Source organism: Macrobrachium nipponense, chromosome 14 (assembly GCF_015104395.2).
Source record: "Macrobrachium nipponense isolate FS-2020 chromosome 14, ASM1510439v2, whole genome shotgun sequence".
Lineage (NCBI taxonomy): Eukaryota > Metazoa > Arthropoda > Malacostraca > Decapoda > Palaemonidae > Macrobrachium > Macrobrachium nipponense.
Window position 1 is genome coordinate 34,767,308 of NC_087207.1, and position 26,487 is coordinate 34,793,794.

Below are 26,487 nucleotides of genomic sequence, written 5' to 3' on the forward strand. Positions count from 1 at the left end.
GACGCTACCTTTGTCTTATCCGCCCCGGGATGGTGAGCCGAGGGCTTAGTTAGGGATAGAGGAAGGAGCCGACTTCTTCGGCAAGGACTTCGACACAGGCTTAAAGCCTGTAGAAGACTTTACTTTGGGGATCACGGAGGAAGTTTTGGGTCGAACCGACCTTTGCTTCTCCGTGAAGCCCCGGAAAGAGGTAGAAGTGGAAGGAATAGGAGAAGGAGAAGGAGAAGCACTCAAGGAAAGCCCTTGAGCCCCTACAGAATCTGCCTCAACTACACCCTTACCGTTGCCCATGACGTTCACAGTCATGGGCTCTAGGTCCAAATTGAGGGCCGCAACTTCTCCTGTGACGTCCTTAGCAATATCCCCTTCCGCCGTGAGCGAAACCATGGCTTAGATATCTGCGATGAGGGGGGCAGCAACTTGGGGGTCCACAACTGACCCATCAAAGCGTGAAAGCTACTTTTCAAACATCTAACTCACCTGGTAGTTATATATATAGCTTACGTCCCTGACGTCACGGCAGAATTTCAAAACTCGCGGCAATCGCCGTTTGGGTAGTCAGGTGCACCACCTGTGCGCCCTCTACCCAGGTACGTAGAACCGTTCCAACTATTCCTCAGATCTTCCCTGCCGCCGCTACGGTGACATCGTTGGAATTTCGCTCGCTAGCCCGTGTCTTTTGCAGTATTATTTGGTGAAGTACACTTTGGCTTTGGCTTTCGCTTGAATTGGATTTTGATTTTGGATTTTTCTTGACTTTCATTTCGATATTGTTGGTTTGACCTTTGCTTGTTTTTTATCTCTCTTTTTGATTTCTCATCATGACTGATTCTGCTTCAAGTTTGAGAATGTGTGTGAAAGGTTGCAAGACTAGACTTGCTAAATCCTCTTTATATCCTCATTCTATTTGTAGTAAATGCAGAGGAAAAGTTTGTGAGATAGGTGATAGATGTAATGAATGTGTGGGATTGCCCGAGACTGAATGGATTGAATATTACCGCTATGTGCACAGATTGGAGAAGGATAGGATAAGGAGAGCGAAGAAGACCTTGTCTTGCTCCTCCATAGACAGTTAAGGAATAGATAGTTCTCTATCCCTTGATAATCCTATTGAGCCTCCTCCTGTTGTATCATTACCAAATCCAGTTTCAGAAACAGGTAAAAGTCCATCATTACAGGACATGATGATGGCCATTCAAGCCCTTGGTCAACGGGTAGAATCCCTGGCACAAGACGGATAAATTATGGTCTAATATGAGAGAGATTAAAGTGAATAGTGAAATTAGTGCAAGTGCAGTGGAGGGTGCGGCTGCTCGGACTTGTCGTGCTTCTAGTCCTAGACCTCTTCCAAGCTAACCAACCCCTGTGAGAAGGAAAGTCGACCAACGAAGGGAGGCGAGAGGTTTTAGCTCCCGAGCGGTCGTCCCCTCGAGTGTACCTGTAGACGATCCCCAGGATGCTCACCCTCGCTATAGGAAAGGCGAGGTTAAAGTGTTTTCTTCGTGGTCTGACGACGCAGTACCCAGACGGGGCTGGCGTCAGACTTCGAAATCCAGACCCATTAAAAGAAAATACCAGGACGCCGAGCGTCTTGATACTGGACGCCAGGACGAAAAACGTCAAGAGCGTCCAGGATGTAGTCATTGGAGCAGCCCGGAGCGCTTCCCTTCAAGTTCCGATATTTGCTCTCCTACCAAATTAAGACGTAAGATGTCGCACAGGCGGCCATCGTCTTTGGTAGGAGGCAAGGAAATATTGGAAAGGGGGAAACCTTCGGTGCAAACTGCAACTCCGGATCGTTTCTCTTTCGATTCCGATGCTTGCTCTCCTGCCAAATCAAGACGCAAGATGTCGCACAGGCGGCCGTCGTCTTTGGCAGGAAGTAAGGAAGGATTGGACGAAGGGAGACTTCCGGTGCGTGCTGCAACTCCTGATCGCTCCCCTTTCGTCTCCGATGTTTGCTCTCCTACCAATATAAGACGCAAAATGCTGCACAGGCGGCCGTCGTCTTTGGTAGGAGTAAAGGAAGCATCGGACGATTGGATGCCTTCAGTGCATGCTCCTGCTCCTCCTTCGGATTGGCATTCTTCAGGCCTTTCATCTCAAGAAGAACAGAATGAAGAGAGAGAGATTGACTTTGCAGCTTCTCTAGTCTGTCCCCAGCAGCAAGAAGCTCCGCAGTTTTCCGTACTGCAAGATTTTAAGCAGAAACTCTCCTCTCTTATGCAGTCATATCAACCTGCTACTCTTACTGTTAAACGCCAGGACGAAAAAAGTCTTAAAAGCACACGACGATGACGACAGGTCTTGAAGCAAGACGCCAGACGGACGGAAAAAATCTTGAAGCAAGACCGCGAAACAAGTCTTGAAGCAAGACGCAGACGAAAAAGTCTTGAAGCAAGACCGACAGACGAAAAAACGTCTTGAAGCAAGACGCCAGGACGTAAAAGCGTCTTGAAGCAAGACGCCAGGACGAAAAAAGTCCTTGAAGCAAGACACCCAGGAACGAAAAAAGTCTTGGAAGCAAGAAACGCCGACTAAACAAAAGTCTTGAAGCAAGAACTACAGACGAAAAACGTCATGAGACAGGACGCCAGGCATCAAGGTACTGGACGATAAGACTCCAGGCATCAAGAAACTGGAAAGCATGTCGATCATCAAGATTTCATTTTGGATGCACAAACGAAACATGACATCGCTAAATACAGTTATTGTCTCAATCAGAAGGAAAGGAATGAAGACATCCCCCATTCTCCTTTTGATCAGATGCAAGTCGTTTCCGAGGAAGACAATCAAACAGATCTACAACCTTCAGCAGATCTTAAAAGGCTTATGAAAGTTTTTGCGGAACTTTTTCCAGAAAGTTTTGTGCCAGCTGCCCCTCGTTCCCCACCTTCAGAGTTCACTCTAGGGAAGGCTTCTAAAGAATCCGACTTTACGAAGATGTTATTATCGCGTTCTTCGAAAAGAGCCTTGAAATTAATGAAGGAATGGATGGACTCTAAGAAAGACCAGGGAAAAACAGCTTTCTCATTTCCTCCGACCAGATTAGCTTCCAGATCCAGCATCTGGTACGACACTGGAGAAGTCCTAGGTTTGGGAGTTCCAGCTTCTTCCCATGGGGACTTCTCTAGTCTTGTGGACTCTTCTCGTCGGACGGCCATGGGGAAGACGAAAGTGTTTTGGTCTCCCACAGAAATGGACCACCTCCTCAAAGGGATTTTTAGAGCCTTCGAAGTCTTTAACTTCCTAGACTGGACTCTGGGTTCGTTGGGGAAGATAATTGAAAACTTGAAGTCTACCAAAACGGAAGAACTCGTTCACCTTATGTCATGCATTGACAAAGCGCATCGAGACGGGTCGAACGAGCTAGCAGCCCTTTTCTCAGCTGGGATCTTAAAGAAAAGGGCCCAAATTTGTTAGTTTCTTTCGAGTGGAGTAACGCTCACTCAGAGAGCGGAACTGCTTTTCGCTCCCCTTTCGACTCATCTTTTTCCGCATAGTTTGGTAAAAGAAGTATCCTCAGCTCTGACCCAAAAAGCGACACAAGATCTGATGACTAAAGCAGCAAGGAGAGTTGTTCCGTCAAGTTTTGCAGGACAGAAACTCAAAGAAACCACTCCTCTACCACATAGTTCTCGGCCCTTTCGAGGTAGATCCCTCAGGAGAGGGAATGCAAGACCCATTACAAAAAACTCTTAAGAAAAGAGGCTTCAGAGGAGGAAGTAATAAAGTCTGACAAAGATCTTCTTCAGACAGTGGTAGGAGCCAGACTCAAAAATTTCTGGCAAACATGGGAGAAAAAGGGAGCAGATCCTTGGTCTATTCAGCTTCTCAAAGAAGGATACAAGATCCCTTTCTGGAAAAAAAAACCCCTTAACAGAAAGACCGATCGATCTGTCAGCCAAGTACAGAGAGGAGTCCAAGACTCTAGCGATACAACAAGAGGTTTCTATGCTGCTTCAGAAGGAGGCAATAGAAAGAGTTCGGAACCTGGAATCTCCGGGGTTTTACAATCTATTATTCCTGGTCCCCAAGAACTCGGGCGGATGGAGACCGATTTTGGACGTGAGTTCCCTGAATCTTTTCGTGAAGAAAACAAAATTCACTATGGAGACAACGAAATCAGGTCTTGCTGCAGTCAGACGAGACGACTGGGTGGTTTCGTTGGATCTCCAGGATGCTTATTTTCACGTCCCGATCCACCCGAACTCCAGAAAGTATCTAAGATTTGTTTACAAGACAGAAACATGTCAATTCCGAGCTCTTTGTTTCGGTCTAAATACCGCACCTCAAATTTTCACAAAACTTATGAGCAACGTAGCAGCAATGCTACACAAGAAACGCATCAGAGCCTCATTGTATCTGGACGATTGGCTCCTCAGAGCCCATTCCTACGCCGACTGTCTGGAGAATCTTCAGAAAACAATTCGATTATCAGAAGACCTAGGTCTTCTGATAAACCACCAAAAATCCCAACTGATCCCATCCCAGGAAATCTTGTACTTGGGGATGAGGATTCAGAGTCAGGTTTTTCGGGCTTTTCCGTCCACATTGAGAACGGAACAAGCTTTAGAGAAAATAAGAAACTTCCTAAAGAAACAGAAGTGCTCTGCGAGGGAATGGATGAGTCTCCTGGGGACCCTTTCCTCGCTAGAACAGTTTGTCTCCTTGGGAAGACTGAACCTACGCCCTCTGCAGTTTCATCTAAATTAGCATTGGGACAAGAAGAAGACACTAGAGTCAATGTGTATTCCCATTTCGAACGACATGAAACACTATCTACAGTGGTGGAACGATCCCGACGCCTCGGACTCGGGCTGGGGAGCAACACTGGGGAAGTTAGAAGTCTCGCAAGAAAAGTTCCACATCAATCTGAAAGAATTGACTGCAGTTTTCCTAGCTCTCAAGGAATTAGAGAGCGTAGGCCGGAACAAAGTGGTACAGGTCAACTCCGACGACACAACGGCGTTGGCCTACATCAGCAAATAAGGCGGGACACACTCAGAGTCTCTGTACAGAGCAGCAAGAGAACTGCTCCTCTGGACGAAAGGAAAAAACGTGATTCTGGTAACACGCTTCATTCAGGGAGAAAAGAATGTGAGAGCAGACATCCTGAGCAGAAATATCAAGTCTTGACAACAGAATGGACTCTCGATCAGGAAGTTTGCAAGAGTCTATGGCGAATCTGGGGGCGCCCTTGCATAGATCTCTTCGCAACAGCGCAGACAAGACGGATGGAGACTTACTGTTCTCCAGTCCCAGACCCCAAAGCAATCCACATAGATGCGTTCCTTCTGAATTAGACACATCTAGACGTGTACGCCTTTCTCCCATTCAAAGTAGTAAACAGAGTGTTGCAAAAGTTTGTGGCTCACGAAGGAACCAGGATGACTCTAGTGGCACCCTTCTGGCCGACAAGAGAATGGTTCACAGAGGTACTGGAATGGATGGTGGACACCCCAAGAAGCCTTCCGTTAAGAGTAGATCTACTCAAACAGCCCCACTTGGAAAGGTATCACCAAAACCTCCAAGCTCTTCAGCTAACTGCCTTCAGACTATCGAAAAACTCACAAGAGCTAGAGGATTTTCGAGGGAGGCAGCTAGTGCAATTGCAAGAGCAAGGAGGTCTTCAACCATTAAGGTATACCAATCCAAGTGGGAGACTTTTAGAGGATGGTGCAGGGACAACTCTATTTCCTCTTCCAGTACCTCTGTGACTCAGATAGCAGATTTTCTGCTATACCTCAAGAAGAGACGTAACTTTTCTGCTTCTACTATCAAGGGTTATAGGAGCATGCTAGCAGCTGTCTTCAGGCATAGAAACCTTAATCTATCTGATTATAAGGATCTACAGGATCTTCTTAGATCCTTCGAGACAACTAAGGAAAGAATACAATCCTCAACATCTTGGAATTTGGATGTAGTCCTCAAGTTTCTCATGAGTGACAGGTTCGAACCCTTACAGGAAACATCCTTTAAGGACCTCACCATGAAAACTCTCTTCCTGATTAGCCTAGCAACAGCAAAGAGGGTCAGTGAAATCCATGCCTTCAGCAAAACTGTAGGTTTCAGACAGGGCAAAGCCATCTGCTCGCTACAGTTGGGATTCCTAGCCAAAAACGAATGCCCTTCTCAACCCTGGCCCAAGTCATTCGAAATTCCGAACCTCTCGGATCTCACGGGTGAGGAAGCAGAGAGAGTTCTTTGTCCGGTAAGGTCTCTGAGGCATTACTTGGAGAGCACGAGACAATTACGTGGCACTTCAGAAGGGCTTTGGTATTCGGTCAAGAAGCCCCCTCTGCAAATGTCGAAGAATGCGCTATCCTTTTTTATAAGGCAATTAATTAGGGAAGCGCATTCAGCATGTACTGAAGCTACTTAAAGTTAAGACTCACGAGGTTAGAGCCGTAGCTACCTCGTTAGCATTTAAACAAAATAGATCCCTTCAGAATATCCTGGACGCAACATTCTGGAGGAGCAAGTCAGTTTTTGCGTCGCACTATCTTACGCAAGTGCAAACTTTGTATGAGGACTGCTACACACTGGGTCCGTTTGTAGCAGCTCTTTCAGTAGTGGGAAAAGGGTCTACCCCTTAAAACCCATTATCCAATACTCTTTTTTTCTTATCTTGGAACTATTGAAAAGTTATGGTTGTTTGTGGAGACTGGATGCAGTCTTCCACAATCATTGATCTTTAGTCAGGTGATCAACTTGTTCCTTAGTAGCGCCCGGAACAAGAGTATTGTAGGGAGTCTAGTCACATAGAGGTTTGACCGGTTTACAGTCTCCAAGAGGTCCTCAGCCCCCTGGGTGGATCACTGGACCTCATAAGGAAAGCAGACACAATGAGGCAGGATATCATTAAAGTCAGCTTCCTTAACAGGTACGAACCCGTAAGTTTGTTTTTATTAACACTTATGTCAATTCCAACGATGATAGCTGTCTCTGACCCTCCACCAAAGGTGTTAATCAGCTATATATATAACTACCAGGTGAGTTAGATGTTTGAAAATGTTATTTTCATGATAAAATAAATTTTTGAACATACTCACCTGGTAGTTATATATAATTAAATTCCTACCCTCCTCCCCTCTAGAGACTATGGGCATGGAAGATCTGAGGAATAGTTGGAACGGTTCTACGTACCTGGGTAGAAGGCGCACAGGTGGTGCACCTGACTACCCAATCGGCGATTGCCGCGAGTTTTGAAATTCTGCCGTGATGTCAGGGACGTAAGCTATATACAGGGGGTCCTTGAGTTACGACGTTGATCCGTTCTTACGATGCATCGTAACACGATTTTCAGCGTAAGTCGGAACATTGAAAAATACCACATGATTTAATGTAAATACCTATCAATAACAACGAGAGAACAATTCCTTACCTTTATTAGTTTGATTGGCTTGCACACTGGAGAGGAAGCTGCGGTGCTGGAGAGACTGGGGGAGGTTAGTGAAGAAAAAGAAAAGAAACCTCCAGAAGTTGCTGGAGATGCTGAGGCGATGATTCTTGGGGAGTGCAGAACATACTAAGTACTGGAAGTGCTGAGGCAGGTGATTCTTGAGGTGAGGCAGAACATACTATGTGGGATGTTGGGGCGGTGAGTCTTTGGTGGGGGGGAGGCAGAACTACTAGTGGAGATGTTTGGGGCAGGTGAGTCTTTAGGTGAGGCAGAACCTACAGAAGGTGCTGGAGATACTGGGGCAGGTGAGTCTGGGTTAGCAGAACATTCAGAAGGTTGCTGGATTAGCAGAGGCAGCTGAGGTAGAGGGTACAGGATCTCCGCAAGCCTCTCTACCTTCTTAAAATACTGCTCCAGGTTAGTCTGAACAGAGAGCGACCTCTTTTCATCAAGATCTCCTTGTAACACTGCATCAAATCCATGACGCCTCTGGAAACCCTTGTGAACCTGTCCAAGTGGGATCCTGAGCCTCAAAAGTTGACAACGCTTGCTGCAACTCTGCAAAACCTCTTATCAAGTCCTGCCTTGTGAAAGCCTTAGGCTCTGGGGTGGGTGCTTCTTCTTCTTCCTCTATTATCTGCTTCTCCAGTTGTATCAGGTCCTCAGCAGATAACTCCTCGCCATGAGACTCCAGCAGCTCTGTAACATCATCAACCTCCATCTCCAAATTGATTTCCTTACTCAGGGCAACAACGTTCTTGACAACTAGCTGAACTGTGTCCTCAAACCCATGGAAATCATTCACAAATTGAGGACAAATTTTCTTCCAGACACCATTCATGTTTGTTTGCTTAACCTCCTCCCAGGAATTAGCAATGTTCTTTACAGCATCAAGGATGTTGTAGGATTTCCAAAAGTCCTTCAGAGTCAAGTCCTTCTTGGTTTCAGTTGCCTGTAAAGCCATAGCAATTGTCCTTCGTAGGTAGTAGGCCTTGAACGAAGCAATCACTCCTTGGTCCATAGGCTGTAAAAGGGCCGTGGTATTAGGTGGAAGGTAAACCACCTTGACATTAGGGTTGAAGTCTCCCAGAGCTGGGCAGGGTGTCCAGGGGCATTGTCCAGCACTAGCAACACCTTAAAGGGGATACCCTTGGAGGCGCAATACCGCTCCACACTTGGAACAAAATGGTTTACGAACCAGTCCTCAAACACTGCAAGTGTCACCCATGCCTTCTTGTTGGACTTCCAAATTACTGGTAGTTGACCCTTCCAAATGCCCTTGAGTGCCCTTGGATTTTCAGCCTGATACACCAACAAGGGCTTCAGTTTGAAGTCGCCAGCAGCATTACCCCCAAGAAGTAAAGTTAGCCTCTCCTTGCTGGCTTTATGACCGGGTGCTGACTTCTCCTCCTTGGCGATGTAAGTGCGGTTAGGCATACGTTTCCAAAACAAACCTGTCTCGTCTACGTTAAACACTTGCTGAGCAGAATAACCCCCCTCCTTAATTATCTCAGACAACGCTTTAGGAAATTCACTCGCTGCTTTCTCATCCCCACTAGCAGCTTCACCTTGCAATTTAAGGTTATGGTAATTGGCCCGAGCCTTAAATCGCATAAACCAACCCCTACTAGCCACAAACTCTTCACTTTCACTTCCCTCCCCCTTTTCTTTTTTCAATGCTTCAAACAATCTTTTCGCCTTCTCCTGAATCACCATAAGGCTGACTGGGATACGCCGTTGATTTTGGTCTTCCAACCAAAGCACCAATAACCTTTCCATTTCAATTATTAGACCACTACGCTGCTTAGTTATCACTGTCGCTTTCATAGGAGCAGATCCTTTCACATGTTCAACGATGCGCTCTTTATCTTTGATAATGGTAGCAACGGTCGAACGGCTAAGGCCAAGCGAGCGGCCAATGTTTGTTGGCGTTTCTCCCTTCTCGGATCGCTTTATAATGTCCACTTTAATTTCCATGGTGATGGCCTTTCTTTTCTTCGATGCACTACCATCAGAAGAGTCCGCCTTGCGCTTGGGAGCCATAACAAAGAGCAAAAAGTTACAAAAACGATACAACACGAGGGAGAGAGAGGCAGTGTAAACAACCAAAATGGCGTATGGGCGAGGACTGAGCGTAGCGAAGCGACGCCGTCCTCTCCCCCACAAAGCGTATTCTTCCGCCATGCGCCTGGAACTAGTTCGCGTTTGTTTACGTTGCTTACGACGCTAAACCGCGTAAGACGGAACGACGCAAAATATTATTTTTTATATTTTTATGGGGGCGCGTTCGTAACCACGAAACATCGTAAGTCGAGACCAGCGTAACCCGAGGACTTACTGTATATAACTACCAGGTGAGTATGTTCAAAAATTTATTTTATCATGAAAATAACATTTTTAAGGTGTCAGGCCCTTACGCCAATAACCAGAACTTTGCCTGTTATGGGCCTTAAATCGCCGATTTTAAGGGACTAGACAAGCAGCATAAAACCAGATCACCCAGAACAGTCTTTCCTGATAACCGGGAACTGCCTGTACATATTGGGTTATTTTTGATGGGTTTAGTTTTGTACATTAAGTACATACAGTAGTACCTCGAGATACGAAAGGCTCAACTTACGAAAAATCCAAGTTACGAAAGCCAATATGAAAAATTTTACTGCTCTACATACGAAATGTTTTCAAGATACGAAAGGTTGTTGCTATAAAGTCCCGAGATTCGCCTGGACCACCGAGAACAATTTTAAAACTCCCGCGCCGCCAACTGAGTAAACTCGCCACCATCCTCCCACTCTCCCATTGGTTCCTGATGCTAGTCACCCCATAAGGTCCTGCTCTCCTATTGGTCAGCATCTACCCCTTGTGCTTTAAGTATTCTATTGGTAAAAGGTTGCTGTAAATTGAAAAACTTAGTATTCATGCAATATATTTAATAAAAAAAAACACTAGGTAAAGATAGAATAAAGAATAGAAATGAATGGTTATTATACTGTTTGGTAGTTTCAGTAGTTGAAGAGAGAGAGTGAAAATTTATGGCTTACTGTGTAAAAGTGATTGCTTGGCGATCGTTCGATACTCATAAGTGCTGGATGTAAACAGACGTTTGGAAGCTTTTTTTTGTTTGTTTGTTATAGTTAATGGTTATTTAATAATTATTTGAAATGAGTACATGCAATACATTTAATAAAAAAAAAGTGAATTAGATATAAAATATAAAATAAATCAGACTGCCAACAAATACGCATTTTTTAGAATTCTTCTTCTGTTTTATTATTACGTTACGTATACGTATTACAGTAATACTTTGGGTTACGAACCGATTAGTATACAAATTTTTTAACGTACGAAGTGACGCCCTCATTCTGGAATACGAATTTCACTTGGAATACGAATGCGCGAATTTCCATCATGGGAGGCCGCCTGCTTTGTTTACATCGGACATCGGATGAGCGTGGGATCTGCGAACGCATTTTTTTCGGCCAAAACTTAACCGCCTTGCTTTGTTTACATCATGAGGGGGATTGGCCGAACGCCATTTTTCGGCCAAAACTTAACGAGGGTCACGTGACTTCCTCCCACGCATCCCTTGACCCTTTTTAAACCATAACTCTTTCACTATCTCGCTGGTGGTAAGATTGAACGCATCTGTCCGTGATACGCTCTCAAATTTGCTTAGTGATTTGCGCACGTGTTGTTTTTCCATGACAGTGCTTATACATTACTATTACCCAAATACTAAAGACAATGGCTCCCAAGATGACGAAGGCAAGCAGCAAGAAGGAAAGCATAAGAAAGAAGGAGATGATTACAGTCGAAATGAAGAAGGAAATTATCCAAATGCATGATAAAGGCGAGCGTGTGAAAGACATTGCAGCATTCTTCAAGCGGTGCAATCAATGATCTGCACTATTTTGAAGAAAAAGGAAGAAATTAAAGCCAGTAAAGCATCAAAAGGTGTCACAGTATTGACGAAACAATGGCCTTATATTCTCGACGATGTAGAAAATTTGCTCATGGTTTGGATAAACGAGAAGCAGCTGGCAGGAGATTACGTAAGTGAGAGCATCATTTGCGAAAAGGCTTGTAAGAGTGCAACAAATTTGTTTATCGATAATGGGGTGGGTCATTTCTATAAAATTTTAAAGAACAGGCAAAAGCAAGCCTCCATAGAAAAATATTTTTTCAAAATTATGAAAGACGACACAGTGTCGCGTAAGCGTAAAATTAGTGATCGTAGTGAACGGTGCTCTCTAGAGAAAGAACCAGAAAGTCTTCCAGAAGTGTTCACGGAGGGAGATTTCCCCCCCAAGCCCTAACCCTCTCCTCCTCACCCTTCCCCTCCTCCCGTCTCCGTCAAGCCAGCAGCCACACTCGCCAAAGGTAAAGTTCAGGTTTTACTGTGCATGCATATTATATCTAGTGTTTATATTTAATTTCATTCTTCAATTTTATAATTTTATGTAATTCCTACACGAATTTTCAACCTTAGTGAACAAAAATAAATGGAAAAATATGAATTGAAATGGTCATTCATGGTCGGGTGGAACGCATTATTTGCTTTTTATAACATTCTTATGGGAAAATCCATTTAGGTTACGAATTTTTTAGGTTACGAAGCAGGTTCTGGAACGGATTAAATTTGTAACCCAAGGTATTACTGTACATATGTTTCATTATAGCTGTCAGTAACTCTGTATCTCCGTTAGGTAAAGATAGAATAAAGAATAGAAATGAATGGTTATTATACTGTTTGGTGGTTTCATTAGTTGAAGAGAGATACATACTAATGACAATTTATGGCTTACTGTGTGCTAGGAAAAATGATTGCTTGGCGCTCGTTCCATACTCGTAAGACAGGTAAGATCTGAATGTAAACAATCGATTGAAAGGTTTGTTTTTTGTTTGCTTGTGTATTATAGTTAATGATTAATTATTAATAATTTGAAATGAGTACATACTGATTATTTATACATTTTATTGGCATATTCTAAGCTTTTAGCTCTTAGGTTTAGATGTCAGAATCATAGACTAGGCTACAGTAGCAACTGCTAACATAGGCTAGGCTTATTGCTAAGGGACATATGCCAAAGTCCTAATATATGCAGTAAAAATGGGGTTGAACATTATATGCAGTTGAATAATACTCGAGTATGTACAGTATTTTGCCTTTTTGGAGTCATATTTCTTCCGTCGTAACCCAAGAACATGTGTTTTAGGCCTGGAAATATAATTTACTGGGGTGTTTTTGGAGGGCTTGGAACGGATTAGCCATTTTACATGTTAAATGTGTTCCAAGATACGAAAAACTCTTGATACGAAGGCCGTCTCGGAACGGATTAATTTCGTATCTCGAGGTACCACTAGTTACATAAAAATTAATGTGTGCTTGAGTGTATATGAGATTTTAAAGTGAAATGTAAAGCGGCCAAAATTCCATTTATTAGTTGTAAGTTATTTTTAAGAATAAATTTGTGTTACAAATTTTTGTTTGAATATCCTTACATATTTTCACATCCTTACATATTTTCACCCAACGCCATCTGCCTATACATACTTGAGTGTTGCTTTAATTCTTATTGGGTTACAACAAGGGGGCTTCTAATGGGCTGTCTTCCTCCACAGAGAAGCAGAGGGTTCTCTCATTGTCTCTCCCCTGCCTTCAGGCTTGGGAACCAATTCGCAGGCCTCGCTAAGGCCTGCCATTTTAAGAGCCGAGGGGGCGCAGACTTTGGTCCATGCCTTCATCACCCATTTTATGAAGTCTGCTTCGAAGACTGGTGCTGTGTTGTGTGCTCGGTCTAACTGAGACACTTCAAGTGTTTGAGCCCAAAGTCTCGAACATCCCAAACTTGTGTGGAGAAACCTCTCTCCGTACCAGTTTGGGTACAGGGCGAGAGAAAGTGTCGAGGCGCAAAGTGGTCGGCCAGGTGCCCGGTCCGGTGTCTCAGTTTCCAACCCAACACATGGAGAAGCACAGAGGTTCACTGCTCAGTCTTCTTCGGTAGAGAGAGTGACCGCGAACAAGGCTGGGACACGTGAGGCCAGTGGAAGTTTTCCCCAGCCAACCATGTGTTCGACTTTCCTCAGCCCCCCTATTGTGTTTGCGTGATTGTTCCAGCTTGGTCAAGTCAAGTGCTTGATCTGAATCAGGTGCTCGGCAGGGTAGTACGTATTTGGTTTGGCTCGTGTGAACCTTTCCGCTGTCCTCAGGACAATGCTTTTCCAAGGTGAAAGGGTTCTCCTAGACCTATGCCACAGTCACCACCATGGTTTGGTGACCGCGCACATCTTGCCTCTCACCTCTCTTGCTGGTTCTACTGGCAGGACAGGTGAGAGTGCCCAATCCTCCTTACCTGTCCCCTCAACCTCATTGGGTTTTACCAGAAGGCGTGAGTCAGACAGACAGGAGGAATTCCAAGCAGTGCAGGATGGGTCTTGGGTCTGGTAAGGTTTTCCCTCTTGCAGGGAGAGTGAATTGGAAGGACCACACCCTGGAAGGACTTGACGGTCCTCTCTTCCATGATGCTGACACCCGAGATGCTTAGGACATTTGCAGAGATCATTCCACTGATTTGTCACCACAACAATCTTGGCCCTGTCTATGGATCGTCCATCGCACCTCGAATCCTGCTGGGGTCTGAAGAAGGAACCCAAGGCTTTCATGGGGCTGCCATGGTCTGTACTTGACCAAGGGGTTCTTGACCACCAAGTGACTGATCTTGTTTCTGGGCATGATAATTTGCTGTGGGCAAACTGCTTGGAGAAGATACTTCTCTTCCTCTGCCTTGTCAGAAGGGTTACATACTACATGCCCTCAGAGAGGTCTTTGCTGACAAAGCAGGTTGACTCGGACCTGGTTTGCCTACGCCTGGTTCTCTTGTTGCAGCATCTTTACTCTTTGTTCTATGTTTTGTGGATCATGATACTTTTGCAATCGGGCTAGACACTACAGTGGCCAAAGCAGGCCAGCAGAGGTCAGGCCAGAAGCCCTAGGCGTAGCCAGTGATATTGTTTATTTAGTCAGTACAAAGCCAAAACACACTACGTGCTGGAACACTAGTTATGAAAGCTACAGTTTGTATACCAAGGAAAAATGCAAAGTACTTATAAATTTGATACTTTTCCTAGGTATACAAACTGTGGCCTTTCAGAATCCTGTTGAGTTCCTGATGCTTAAGGTAGAAGTGCTTGGTGAGGAGCGGGTGGGGCGGTTAGGTTCCCCTTACTAACTGTTATCTACCTTGTTACCAGTTTAATCACTGATTTCAGCTTATGCCCAGCAATACTCATTTGGTTTGTATACTTGGTCAAAATGCAAATTACTGTACCTAAAGTCTGTGACATAATGTTAGAGTTTTTTGAGCATACGTATATTTTTACTTTACAGGACTATGATGGACTGCAAAGACAGTGATGATAATATGAAGGAAGTGATACCACCTATTCATCTACCAAAAAATGTTTTGCCAGAAGACCTTGCTAAGGTATGACCTACAGTAATATGTTTTCTTTATTAGTATATTTGGTAGTGAATTACAAGAGGTAGAAGCAATGGCAGTCCTTTGCGTCAACATAAGTACAGACCATGATATTTTTCAATTGTATTATTGATATAAAGGTAAAGAAATCACTGCTTAAAGTTTTAGATTATCATTACTGGTGTAGTGTAGTGGTAAAGCGAAGCTCAAATTGGCAAGGTTTGATCTTGGTCTGCCTCCACCATTTAACCTAGGTGTGGATGCATTCTGTACCAGCATTTGCTGGGAGTCAAAGATAGGACAGAGAGGAGTCGGCTGCATAACTGTGTTATCCTACAGCCTAGTATGCATGTCTCTAATGCCAGTTGATAATACTGGAATTGTTTGGACTAACCACAAAGGTACAGTTGCGAACAAGTCTACCTGCTACACCTTCTTGAGACACTTAAAAAAAATTATATGGTAACAGTGTTTACTTAGTGGGATAGGGGAAGGGCTCTTTCTCTGGTAGAAAAGAGTTCCACCAATCGGCTCTAGAGGTTTTTTTAGTTGGAGGAGTCATTAAGTATGGTTGGAGTGTAAAAACACACACACACATACACACACAGATCTGAACAGGTCATGTAACTAAGATTACTGTCTCACTTTTAACAAGAGTTTGTTTATTGAGATTCCATTTAACTTTAGGCTATGGCGTTATCTTACCACCATATCCCCTCTTAACGAGAGAATGCCTTGACAGAGTCACTCGACTTCAACGCGGAATATCATTTCCGTGTTGAATCCTTGTGACGGGCAAGAGGGCTCTTGAACTGAGGAATTATTTTTTTATTAGTTTGACTATAAATTTTTCTCATACTTTTTCTATTATTACTTCAACCTCCTTCAAATTTTAGCAACTGTCTCCCACCTTGCTATCCAACCTCTCATCCTCCTTTCACTGTCTAGATTTCTGGGAAGGGATACCATTGGAGTTATTTTCAAACCAATTGTGGGAGCTGTGGTGGTCTAGCCAATTACCGGATAGTGTTCGGACCATAGGAATGTCAGTATCTTTTTATTAGCATGCGGAACTATCTCGGTTCGGACCATAGGAATGTCAGTATCTTTTTATTGGCATGAGGAACTATCTCGGTGCCAAATTGGCCCTCGGATTCCAGGGGTGGGGAGGTTTTTATGAGATAGGACTCTCGGCATTCTGTCTGGTTTGCCTGCCACTATGACTAAAGTGGGGATCAATGTATTCCTGAAATGCTTTGTCCTGTGAAGCAGGTTGGCTTACACTTGAGCCACTCTAATCGTGGTGGTACCATCCCTTTTGGGTAGGGAAGGGAGTGGACATTTGGGAGTTGTGGCTTAAGAAAACAAGCGGGCAAATCCCCCCCCATAATCCTACTCACTCCAGCTGCCCAACTCACCCTCAGTCACACTGCCTTCTTCACACTACGGAATATGCAGGACAATTGACTTACCTAACACAGAAACCAAAAAAAACACAAATACAAAAAACAAAAAACTCTCAAAACACATGTACTTTACCCACCACTCCACATACTCCTGGCTATCCTGTGCTGTCGAGGTCACAGATATTCCAGCCACAACACAACACCCTAGGACTACAACTCAACAACCAAGACCACAACAACACACAACAACCAAGGAACATAACCACAACTCAACAACACAGCAAACAACCAAGGAACACAACCCTACAACTGAACAACACAACAACAAACAAGGAACACAACTCAACAACACAGCAAACAACAAGGAACTCAACAACAAACAAGGAACACAACCACAACAAAAGACCACTGCACAAACAATCACTAACACAAAAAAACAAAACAAAAAGGCAACACACACCCACTAACAACACCAACAACCACCCTCAACCATAACAACTCACATAATAATAACAGGAACTCACATACAACTCAACAAAAACCTCATAGCACAACAACTCATAAGCAACAATATCAAACTAACAAAACATAACTAAACAACAAACAAAACACAACTTAGCTGACTATAATGACACTACTGACTGGTGCTAACACTACTGGCTGTCACAGGCTCTAACCCAAGACTGACTAAAAACTAACCAAAAACACAGAACTCTGACAACTAACAGGACCAGCAGATGACCCAGAACTCACCAACAGCCAATTCAGTCGTTAACCATATCTCTCTCTCTCTCTCTCTCTCTCTCTCTCTCTCTCTCTCTCTCTCTCTCTCGCTCTCTCTCTCTCTCTCTCTCTCTCTCACACACACACACACACACACACACACACACACACACACACACACACACACACACACACACACACACACACACAGACGTTGTCAAATGGAACTCCATAACTTCTCCATAGAGTCGGCTCTCACTGGTGTCATTGGTGGAGAAATTAATTCCATAAAAGGTTAGTGAGGTCACTTTTAGGATGTCAGGTAGTCTAAAAATTTTCTTTCCATAAAAGTTTTTTTTCCCATGTATTTTTGTTTTTATCATTATTCCCTCCCATCCCCCTCCAAAAAAATGAATATTGATGATGTTTCCCCTACCCCTGGGTCCTATGGCAAACCCCAAACTGTGTTGACGACCTCTGCCAACTTGAGTAAAGAAAACCCTGTTGACGACTAGACAATAGAAAGGATCATCCCACCAATAATAAGGTGTCCAGTGTTATCACTGGAACCTTTCTTTTCCACTTCTCCAGCATGCCAGAGGATTAAAGACTGGCAGTATAAATGAAAATGTAAGTTTTATATTGTGAGAGCATTGCTCTCAGTATAAATTATGAATATATATTTAATCTTCTAAAACATTTTGGAGAGGTTATTAGAATTAAAATTAAAGCTTTCAAAAGACAAGCAAGCTTTTGAGGTTTACATCACATATGCTGCCACTTCCCAAGCTAAGACTGCTTATTTAAATATTTAAAATGGTAAATTGCCAGACCTTAACTGCCATAAAAAATTGTATCGTGTTCAAAATTTATTGGATTCAGATTTTGATTTTGTCCTCTGCCTTGTACGATGAGGTTCAGGAACTGTCTCCTAGGATCATACCTGAACTTATCCAGTAAGTAGCCTCATACAAGGAAGGGGATAATAACATTTATCAAGGGCTATGAGTACCTAGAAAAAAAAGTAGCTACCATCCCACAAGGAAATTTAAAATGCTAAGGCCGTAGTATACTGATAAAAGCTGGCAATGAGACTCGAGCAGTATTATTAAATAATTTGTTCATGAAACTTACCTGTCAGATATATATATAGCTGTATTTTCTGAAGTCCGACAGAATTTAAAAAACTTCCGACACACGCAGTGGTCGGCCAGGTGGTTAGTACCCATTCCCGCCGCTGGGAGGCGGATATCAGGAACCATTCCCATTTTCTATTCATAATTTTTCTGTCGCCGGTGCTGAAAACACCTGTTTTCAGTACCTCCGGCTTAGGATTTTGGAAACTTCATTGCCGCTAAGTATCCTAATTGTCTTTTAATTTATTTACTTGGATTTGTGGCTAGGCATACGCTATCTTAAATTGATTTGAATTTGATTCATTTTTGCTTAAGATATCTGAATCTAGTTAGGCTAGTTTCAGAGGGTGTTGTCTGCAAAGATAGGGTGTGGCTACTTAAAGCTTCGGTAGATCCGCACTTGGTATGCACGAGGGGTATGGGTCTTGCTTCTTTCTTGAGATTTGTCATGTAAGGAGTGTGAGACTTTGTCTAATTCCGTATGGAAGACGTATGATTCGTATGTACGCAATTAATCAGTAAACATGTCTAATTCCGTAAGGAAAAAGTATGATTCGTATGTACGCAATTAATCAGTAAACAAAAGTCAGGGTAGTGATCCTGCTAACCTTCCTGTAGACTTTATTTTGCCTAACCCTATAGTATGGCCTACGGGTTATGAATATGTCTGCGAGAGGTGATCGCTTTCCTTCATTGTTGTGAAGAGTGCTACTTCTGTTATTGTTACTCCTAACCCTGTAATGTTGCCTTCGGGCCCTAAAACAGTGTCTGTAGAGGTTATTGCCCTTTCTCTTATACTCTTTCGATTCGTAACTTAGAATCGAAAGTGCTTGCTTTAGAGCGCAATAGTGAAGTGGCTAAGTGCAGTGACAGTGCCCCTTGTGTAGTGGAGGGTCCGTCAGATCGGCCTTATTTCGCCTCTAGGCCGGGACCTCTGCTTGACTCCCAGGACCCGGGGAGAGAGCATGTCGAAAGCCGAAGGAGGGTTACGAGGAACCCCCACCGATCTGGCGTGCCTTTGGCAGTTTCTGATGAAAATCCCCAGACTGCCAAAGTGCGTGCACGTGCACGAATCCTGAAGGATTGCTTCTCGTCCTCCGAGGCGTCTTCCCCGCGCAAGGGTTGGAGCTCTCGGAAGGACTCTAAGAAGCTTTAGAGAAGAGGACGCTTCACGTCCTCTCTCTCGTCAGGAGGGAACGTCAGATCCGCCCCATAACGCCTCTAGGCCTGGACCTCTGTCGGACTCCCAGGACCAGGGAGAGGGCATGTCGAAAGCCGAAGGAGGGTTACGGGGAACCCACATCGATCTGGCGTTCCTTCGGTAGGACCTGTTGACGCTTCCCAGGCTGCGGAAGATCGTGCACGTGCACGAATCTCGAAGGATTGCTTCTCGTCCTCCGAGGCGTCCACCCCGTGCAGGGGTTGGAGCTCTCGGAAGGACTCGCGCCCTCTAAATAGAAGCTTTATAGAAGAGGACGCTTCACGTCTCTCTCGTTATGCGTTTCAGTGAGAAGTAAGAAGGCGAACGTCGCCTGATCACGTGTACGTCTTTCCACCGAGAAATATGAAAAAGAAGGCAGTTTCTCTCGCTTGTTTTGACGCCTGTCAGGAGCGTAACGCTTTTCTGCACGCTTCTTTTGACGCTCGGCTTGAACGGGACGCTCGGATGGACGCCAGGCGCGCGCGGGTGCATGCCAAGCGCGCGCCAGTGGACGCCGAGCGCGCTCCAGGACGCCGAGCGTCCTCGCCAGTGGACGCCGAGCGCGCGCCAGCGCACGCCAGGTTTGTCTCCTGGCTGAACGTTTCTGTTGAACTCTTCAAGCTCTTGTTTAAGATTTGAGCCTCAAGAATGTGAAGTAAGCAGTGCTTCGGAGGAAGCTTAAAGTGAACAGACAACTTCGTCTTCGAAACCCAGCAAGACCTCGGGTTTCGTGAATTCAAGAGGTCTCTGTCAATATTATATTGCTTTTCGCAAAGGTGGATGGAGTTAAGGAAAGCTCAAGGGAAGATCTCTTTTTCTCTACCGCAGTCAAGACTTTGCGATAAGGGAGTTACGGGTTATGTAAAGGCTCGACGTCCTGCACGTCAGGACTCTCGGCAACGTTCAGTAGGATTCTTGCAAAGGCACTCATCAAAAGGACGCTCTTCAGGAAAGCGCAAGACAGGACTTCCTTTGCCATACTGCCAATAAATTTTAAGCTTTAGCAGGCATTAGTTGTGATACAGGAGAGGAAGCTGGTTGGAGAGTTTCTTCCTCTTCCCAGGATAATTTTGCAAGCTTTTTAGCCCATCTGAAAGGGTTTTTCAGATGATAGATTTTGTTAGTTTCTAGTCGGGACTACGCTGCCGAATTGAACATCGTCGTTCTACCTGCCGTAAGCCCAGTCTCTTAACAGGATTCTTGCCCCTTCCTCGTTTGAGACGGGAATCGGAAAAATAAAATGCTCGACTTCCTGGATTACGTTTTGTCAATTCAGTGACTTTCCCCCATTGACAATATACTTTCGTTTTGTCAAGTAAGTGGGTATCCCCTCATTGACAAAATATCTCTTTGTCCCGTAAATGGGTTAGTTCTCATTGACAAACATCTCATTAACTTGATATTGCGTAAGCGAATAAGCTCTTATTGACAAGATTCGGAAGAGCTCTCATTCGTCATTCGCAGACTAGTACAAGAAATAGACTTGTAGACTACGTCAATGAACGCTTATGTCCAATAACATAAGAAGCTTGAGCTGTCTGCTTCGATTCTCTAAGTTTTGTTCATGAAACTTGCCTGTCAGATATGTATGTAGCTGTATTTCCGAATTCAGCTATATATATGTCTGCCAGGTAAGTATGAACAAACTTTGTGATATCATATTTTGCCTTGCGTTATTTTACTACTGGTTGGTTCAAGTCATATACGCTTGCTGTAGTTACCTCTTCGGATGGCAACCGAGAGGTCTATTGTCTATTATTTTAAGGACATTTAATCGTTACTCCCTGCAGCCTTCCAGGAGTTTCCGATTTATCTTTTACCGTTGTATGGTAGTGTTCTGATAACACAAACGCATCTATATATTTAGCGTTTTCTGTTTTGCTTAAATATACCAGCTTGAGAGTCTCTTTCTGCTCAAAAAATAACGGACCTATTTCTTCGTAGAATAGGGTAGCTGGCAACCCAGACATAAAGTTAAGAGACGACGTTCGTAAGCTGCTGCTGTGTCTGTCCTCCAGTCCAACCGAACCAGTAACAGATCGTGCGCTGTCATGCGCGGTAGGTTACGTCTCTCTCTCCTGCGGGATTGACTGACTAACCGTATCTCTGTGCTGGCGGTTACGCCTCTCCTGCGGGATTGACTGACTAACTCTATCTCTGTCCTACAATCACGGACTTTAGCCTAAGATTGAGGGGATTTCTTACGTGAATGAATAAACGTTGCATTCGTTTTGCCTTACTATGTTCAACAGAGTTATCTCTTAATCCTTTCGGTGCTCGTTACCGCACGGTATAGAACTACGAGTCTACCGCAACATTTTATATGCTCTCCTGCTTAGGCAAAGCGCAGCCTTATTAGGGAAGTAAGCATACTCGGGGAGGGAATGGATGAGCTTGCTGGGGACCATTTCCTTCCTGAAGAAGTTTGTTTCCCCGAATAGACTGCAATTCAGACCTCCACAGGTTTTTCCTACCGGGAAACTGAAATATTATTCAAGATCTAGGAATGATTCTGAACATCTCTCAGTGCGTCTATCACCTGAGGTGATAGAAAGAAGGTGCCGGACATCTGGATAGGGTTTCAGATGTCCTGGATCTTAATCTGAAAGAAGTAAAAGCAATTCGGTCGTCCCTCCAGTCCTCGAAACGAGTTTTTGGAACCAGTGGTCCAGATCAACTCTGATATTCCACAGCTCTCTCATATCTTAAGAAGTATCTTCTCTCGGTCCCTGTTCGAGTTTACGAGAAAGAGCCTATTATAACAACAGGCGTAGAATGTAACGATCCTCTAGAGGTTCGTTACAGGATTGCAAAAGTCCGTACGAATCGTCTCGATGGACAGCAGCAACTATTGACTTCCGAGTGGAATCTTTTTTTAGAAGTAAGTGGAGAGTTGTGGAGACTTTAGGGACGCCCTTTCATTCTTCTCTTTGATATGTTGAGGACGAAGAGGCTTCTTCTTCTCTGCTCCCTTATTCTCGATCCGGGATCGGTACCATTAAACGCCATCCTATGATATTGAACGGGATGGATGTTTAGTCTCTTTTCCCCTTTTTCAATCGCTTAGGAAATGTAATAAGAGGATTTATGACGTCACAGGGAGCGACAATGACGCTGATTGCCCCATGTTGGCCTTCAGGATCCTGGATTCACAGAGGTCACATCCTTCCTAGTTCACTTTCCAAGGACCTTTTCCGAGAGAGTCGGTCTACTCTAACTCGAAAGGTACCTATAACCTCTCCTCTCTGAGTCTGACTACGTTCAGACTATCGAGATGTTGACAGGAATAAGATTACCGTCTTCCATTTCCGTCTGAAGAATGGGATAAGCTGGCATTCACAACTATTAAAGAATACGCAAATATGTTGTTGACGGCCTTTGGGCTCAGAGATTTGCGTCTGTCAAACAACAAAGCCCTTCACGATCTTTGAGTTCTGTGGAATCTCGAAACTCTCTCACCATCTACTTTTTGTCTCACCTGTTTTCTCGGAGTCAGACACTCGTGCGAGATCAGGCGACATATAGTAGCCCTGAGTTTCTTGTTGACGAAGTCGGTTGCGTTTATACACCCCCGATGATCGTGTAACAGACCAGGTTGGACTGTCAGGCATTCTTCCTTCGGAACTGAATTGCCTTTTTGCTCCTCGCTCCTTTCTCCTGGCACCAGAAGCTCGAGTCAGGAGTTGCTCAGGAGTTGATTCGCTGGCGACGTTGGGTTGCGTTGATACACCCCCCAAAGTTTGCTTAGATTGAATCGCCCAGGCAGTCCAGACACTCATCCTTCAGCGAAGAATAGTGCCTTATGGTCTTCAGGGTACAGCCTTGCTGTCCTTGATTCGTCTGACTGGTCAACTGGTCGGTCACCTGACTTTAGTACAGACGGACTGATTGTACATGTCCAGATCGAAGCTTTCAATATGGAACTTAGACGTAGTCTGAAGTTCTTGATGTCAAAGCATTCGAACCTCTCCTACCTGTTAACTTCTTGCATGTGATCAGGAAGGCCTTCTTCTAACCACCCTAGATACGACAAAGAGGGTTAGTGAGATTTTAAGCCATCATCACAAGTTTTGGCTTTAGAGAACACAAGGCGGTGTGCTCTCTAAGCCTTCCGTTGTGGCCTAAGAATGGAAACCCGTTTTGTCCTTGGGCCAGGAGCTTGGAAGCAAGGATGGCACAAGTTAGTGGGCAGGAGCCAGAGAGAGTCCTGTGCCCTGTCGGGTCTCTCAAGTTTTATCTACATAAAACTCAAGAAAGTCGAAGTCATTCGGGCAATCTGCAGTGTTCCGAAAAAGACCAGACTTGCCCATATCGAAGAACACCCTGGCTTTAGTGTTAAGGAGTTCTTTCAAAAATGCTCCTTCATTGTGTTTGCACAAAGATTTGAAATCTTTTTATCTAAATGCTCACGAGGTGAGGGCGCGGCCTCGGAAGCATTTCAACAGAGCATGGCACTCAGCAACATCCTGAGTACCATGTTTTAGCGAAGCAACTCTGTGTTCACTTCACACTCCCTGCGAGATGTGAAGATGGCATATGAGATCTGCTGCTCGCTAGGGCCATACGTGTCTGCAGACACAACCTTGGGGGCAAGAAGTACCACTCATCCTATCCTGTAGAAAATGGTTAGGAAGAGCTCTTAATTTAGTTGTAGAGTCGCCGACAACGGCGACTTCTTAACTCTTAAGCCTTAGTTAACACACCTTAACTTTGGCTAGGTTGGTCAGGTGGTGATATATATTTATTTATATATAATTATATTTATTTTACTTTCGTTAGCCCTCATGGTATGGTCAATATGGTCTAGTCACATTGTGGTCACGCCCCCGTTGACAGATCATCTGGAGTGCACCAGCTTTATAGGTCTCTACCTCTCTGGCAACTCTAGTAAAGCAGAAGCAGACTTGGGTGACAGTAATCACAAAGTCAGCTATGCTAACAGGTGGAACCAAGATGTAAATCATCTGCATGCATTTGTTTCCCAAAATCCTTCTATTCTGTCCCTTCCCACCTCCAACGGTGGGATTCAGCTATATATATATCTGACAGGTAAGTTTCATGAACAAAATGATATTGTTATGATACAATAAAGTTTGTTCATACTTACCTGGCAGATATATATAATCAAGTACCCACCCACCTCCCCTCAGGGGACAGTGGAAATAAAAATTATGAATAGAAAATGGGAATGGTTCCTGATACCCGCCTCCCAGCGGCGGGAATGGGTACTAACCACCTGGCCGACCACTGCGTGTGTCGGAAGTTTTTTAAATTCTGTCGGACTTCAGAAAATACAGCTATATATATATCTGCCAGGTAAGTATGAACAAACTTTATTGTATCATAACAATATCATTTTTACATCCTCTTCTTCTGATAATATACAGTGTCTTTCCCCATCATACCTTCAACCATGCAAAGGGAATAATTTATTGTGGTGATTATGAGTTTTCAGAAGAGGCCATACTGAAGAGATGCCCTCCTACTATTTTCAAAGTTAGAAAACTAAAAGGAAATAGCAGTGCCTATTATTGGTGTTTCCACACCTTATCTTCCTGACTGTATTGAAATTAGACACTTAAACATCCAAGTAAAAAAATTTCACCCAAGGCCCATGCAGTGTTATAAGTGCTATGATTTCGGCCATGTCAGTGTCAGATGCACCAATGAGAAAAGATGTTTGAACTGCTTCGAGTTCCATGACCTCTCTTCAGAATGCATAAAAGAGAAATTTTGTTTCCATTGCCCCCAATAAAACTGGAACAGACTATAGTTGAAACAGCTAATAATGAGCATATTACCTTTTGAGCAGCCAGGAAAAAACTCGGGAAGTAATAATACCAGAGGAACAACTTATTCAAGCATTTTATCCAGTCCATGTGATTCGACTTATGGTTAAAAAACGGTGCTTTCTTCCACAAGACCTAATTTGCAGAATCACAGCGCCTCCAACTCTTCTTCATTGAGTCACCCTGGACCATATTATTCTTTTACTAATATTCATTTAAGCGTAAGCATATCAATAGAATAAATGAATATGCAAAAAGCAATGACATTCAAAACCCTAAAAATAAGCATGAAACTCTTATTCTAATACAAAACATATTTGAGATATCGCCACTAAGGAAGCTTTCAAAGATATAGAAGATCTCTCCAAAGTGGATATGGTTGATCCTGAACCCTCAGAATCTAAAACTGTGAGAAAAAATGGGTCCTTGAAAATGCAACCCCTCCAAAATCCAAAAAAACAAATCAGGAAGAATGTTTGGGTGAAACTGAAGAGGTTTCTTCTAATTTTATTTTAAAGAAAGATTTGTCGGTCAAAGTACCAAATTGACTTGTTGAAGAAACAGATAGTTCATTGTCTCAACTCCCAGTCACTGAATCTGAACCCAATATGATTATGAAGCCATTAAACATGGTAAAGGTCAAGGTCTATAATTAACCGAAACTCAGCGATTTATTATATTATGTATGGCGCTGATAACCGGTTGTTGCCACCATTATGGCACCTCTCTTAGGTATGTTATGGCACCATAAGGCACCTTATGGCACCATAAGGCTCCTTATGGCACCATAAGGCTCCTTATGGCACCACAAGGCTCCTTATGGCACCACAAGGCTCCTTATGGCACCATAAAGCTCCTTATGGCACCATAAAGCTCCTTATGGCACCATAAGGCTCCTTATGGCACCATAAGGCTCCTTATGGCACCATAAGGCTCCTTATGGCGCCATAAATCACCAATAACCGAGTCTGCCGATAACCTGGGACTGCCTGTATGCTTTTACTTAGCATCCAAGTGAGGACCATGACTTCCCTCACAGTGCACATGGGAACTCCTTTGTTGCATGAAACTGTAACCTGCCCTAAACTATTTAGTTTAACTTTGTTCCTCTGTTCGTCCACTGTAATTGGTAATGGTGTCGGTTTGTGTACGTGATGTAGCTGGTTCCATCATTGTTGTGTGGTGCCAGTATAGTATGCTGTAATTTTTTCTCTCTTCTCTACTTTTAACTTTTGCAGATCAATTTCCATCTACTTCAATCTTATCTGTCTATTCAGCATCTCCACAGATAATACCTCTTCTAGCTGCTTAACCTTCTGGTTTACCGTCCGCCTTCATCAACTTTACCC

The 26,487-nt window shown here is 43.9% G+C and overlaps 1 protein-coding gene across 1 annotated transcript in view; it reads left to right on the forward strand.

The window, feature by feature from the left end:
* Positions 1 to 26,487, forward strand: part of LOC135226456 (uncharacterized) — a 116,213-nt gene that overhangs the window by 25,979 nt on the left and 63,747 nt on the right. Inside the window, exon 2 of the mRNA XM_064266049.1 lies at positions 14,793 to 14,889. Coding sequence (XP_064122119.1) covers positions 14,793 to 14,889 — 97 coding nt within the window. The remainder of the gene's footprint in view (positions 1 to 14,792; positions 14,890 to 26,487) is intronic.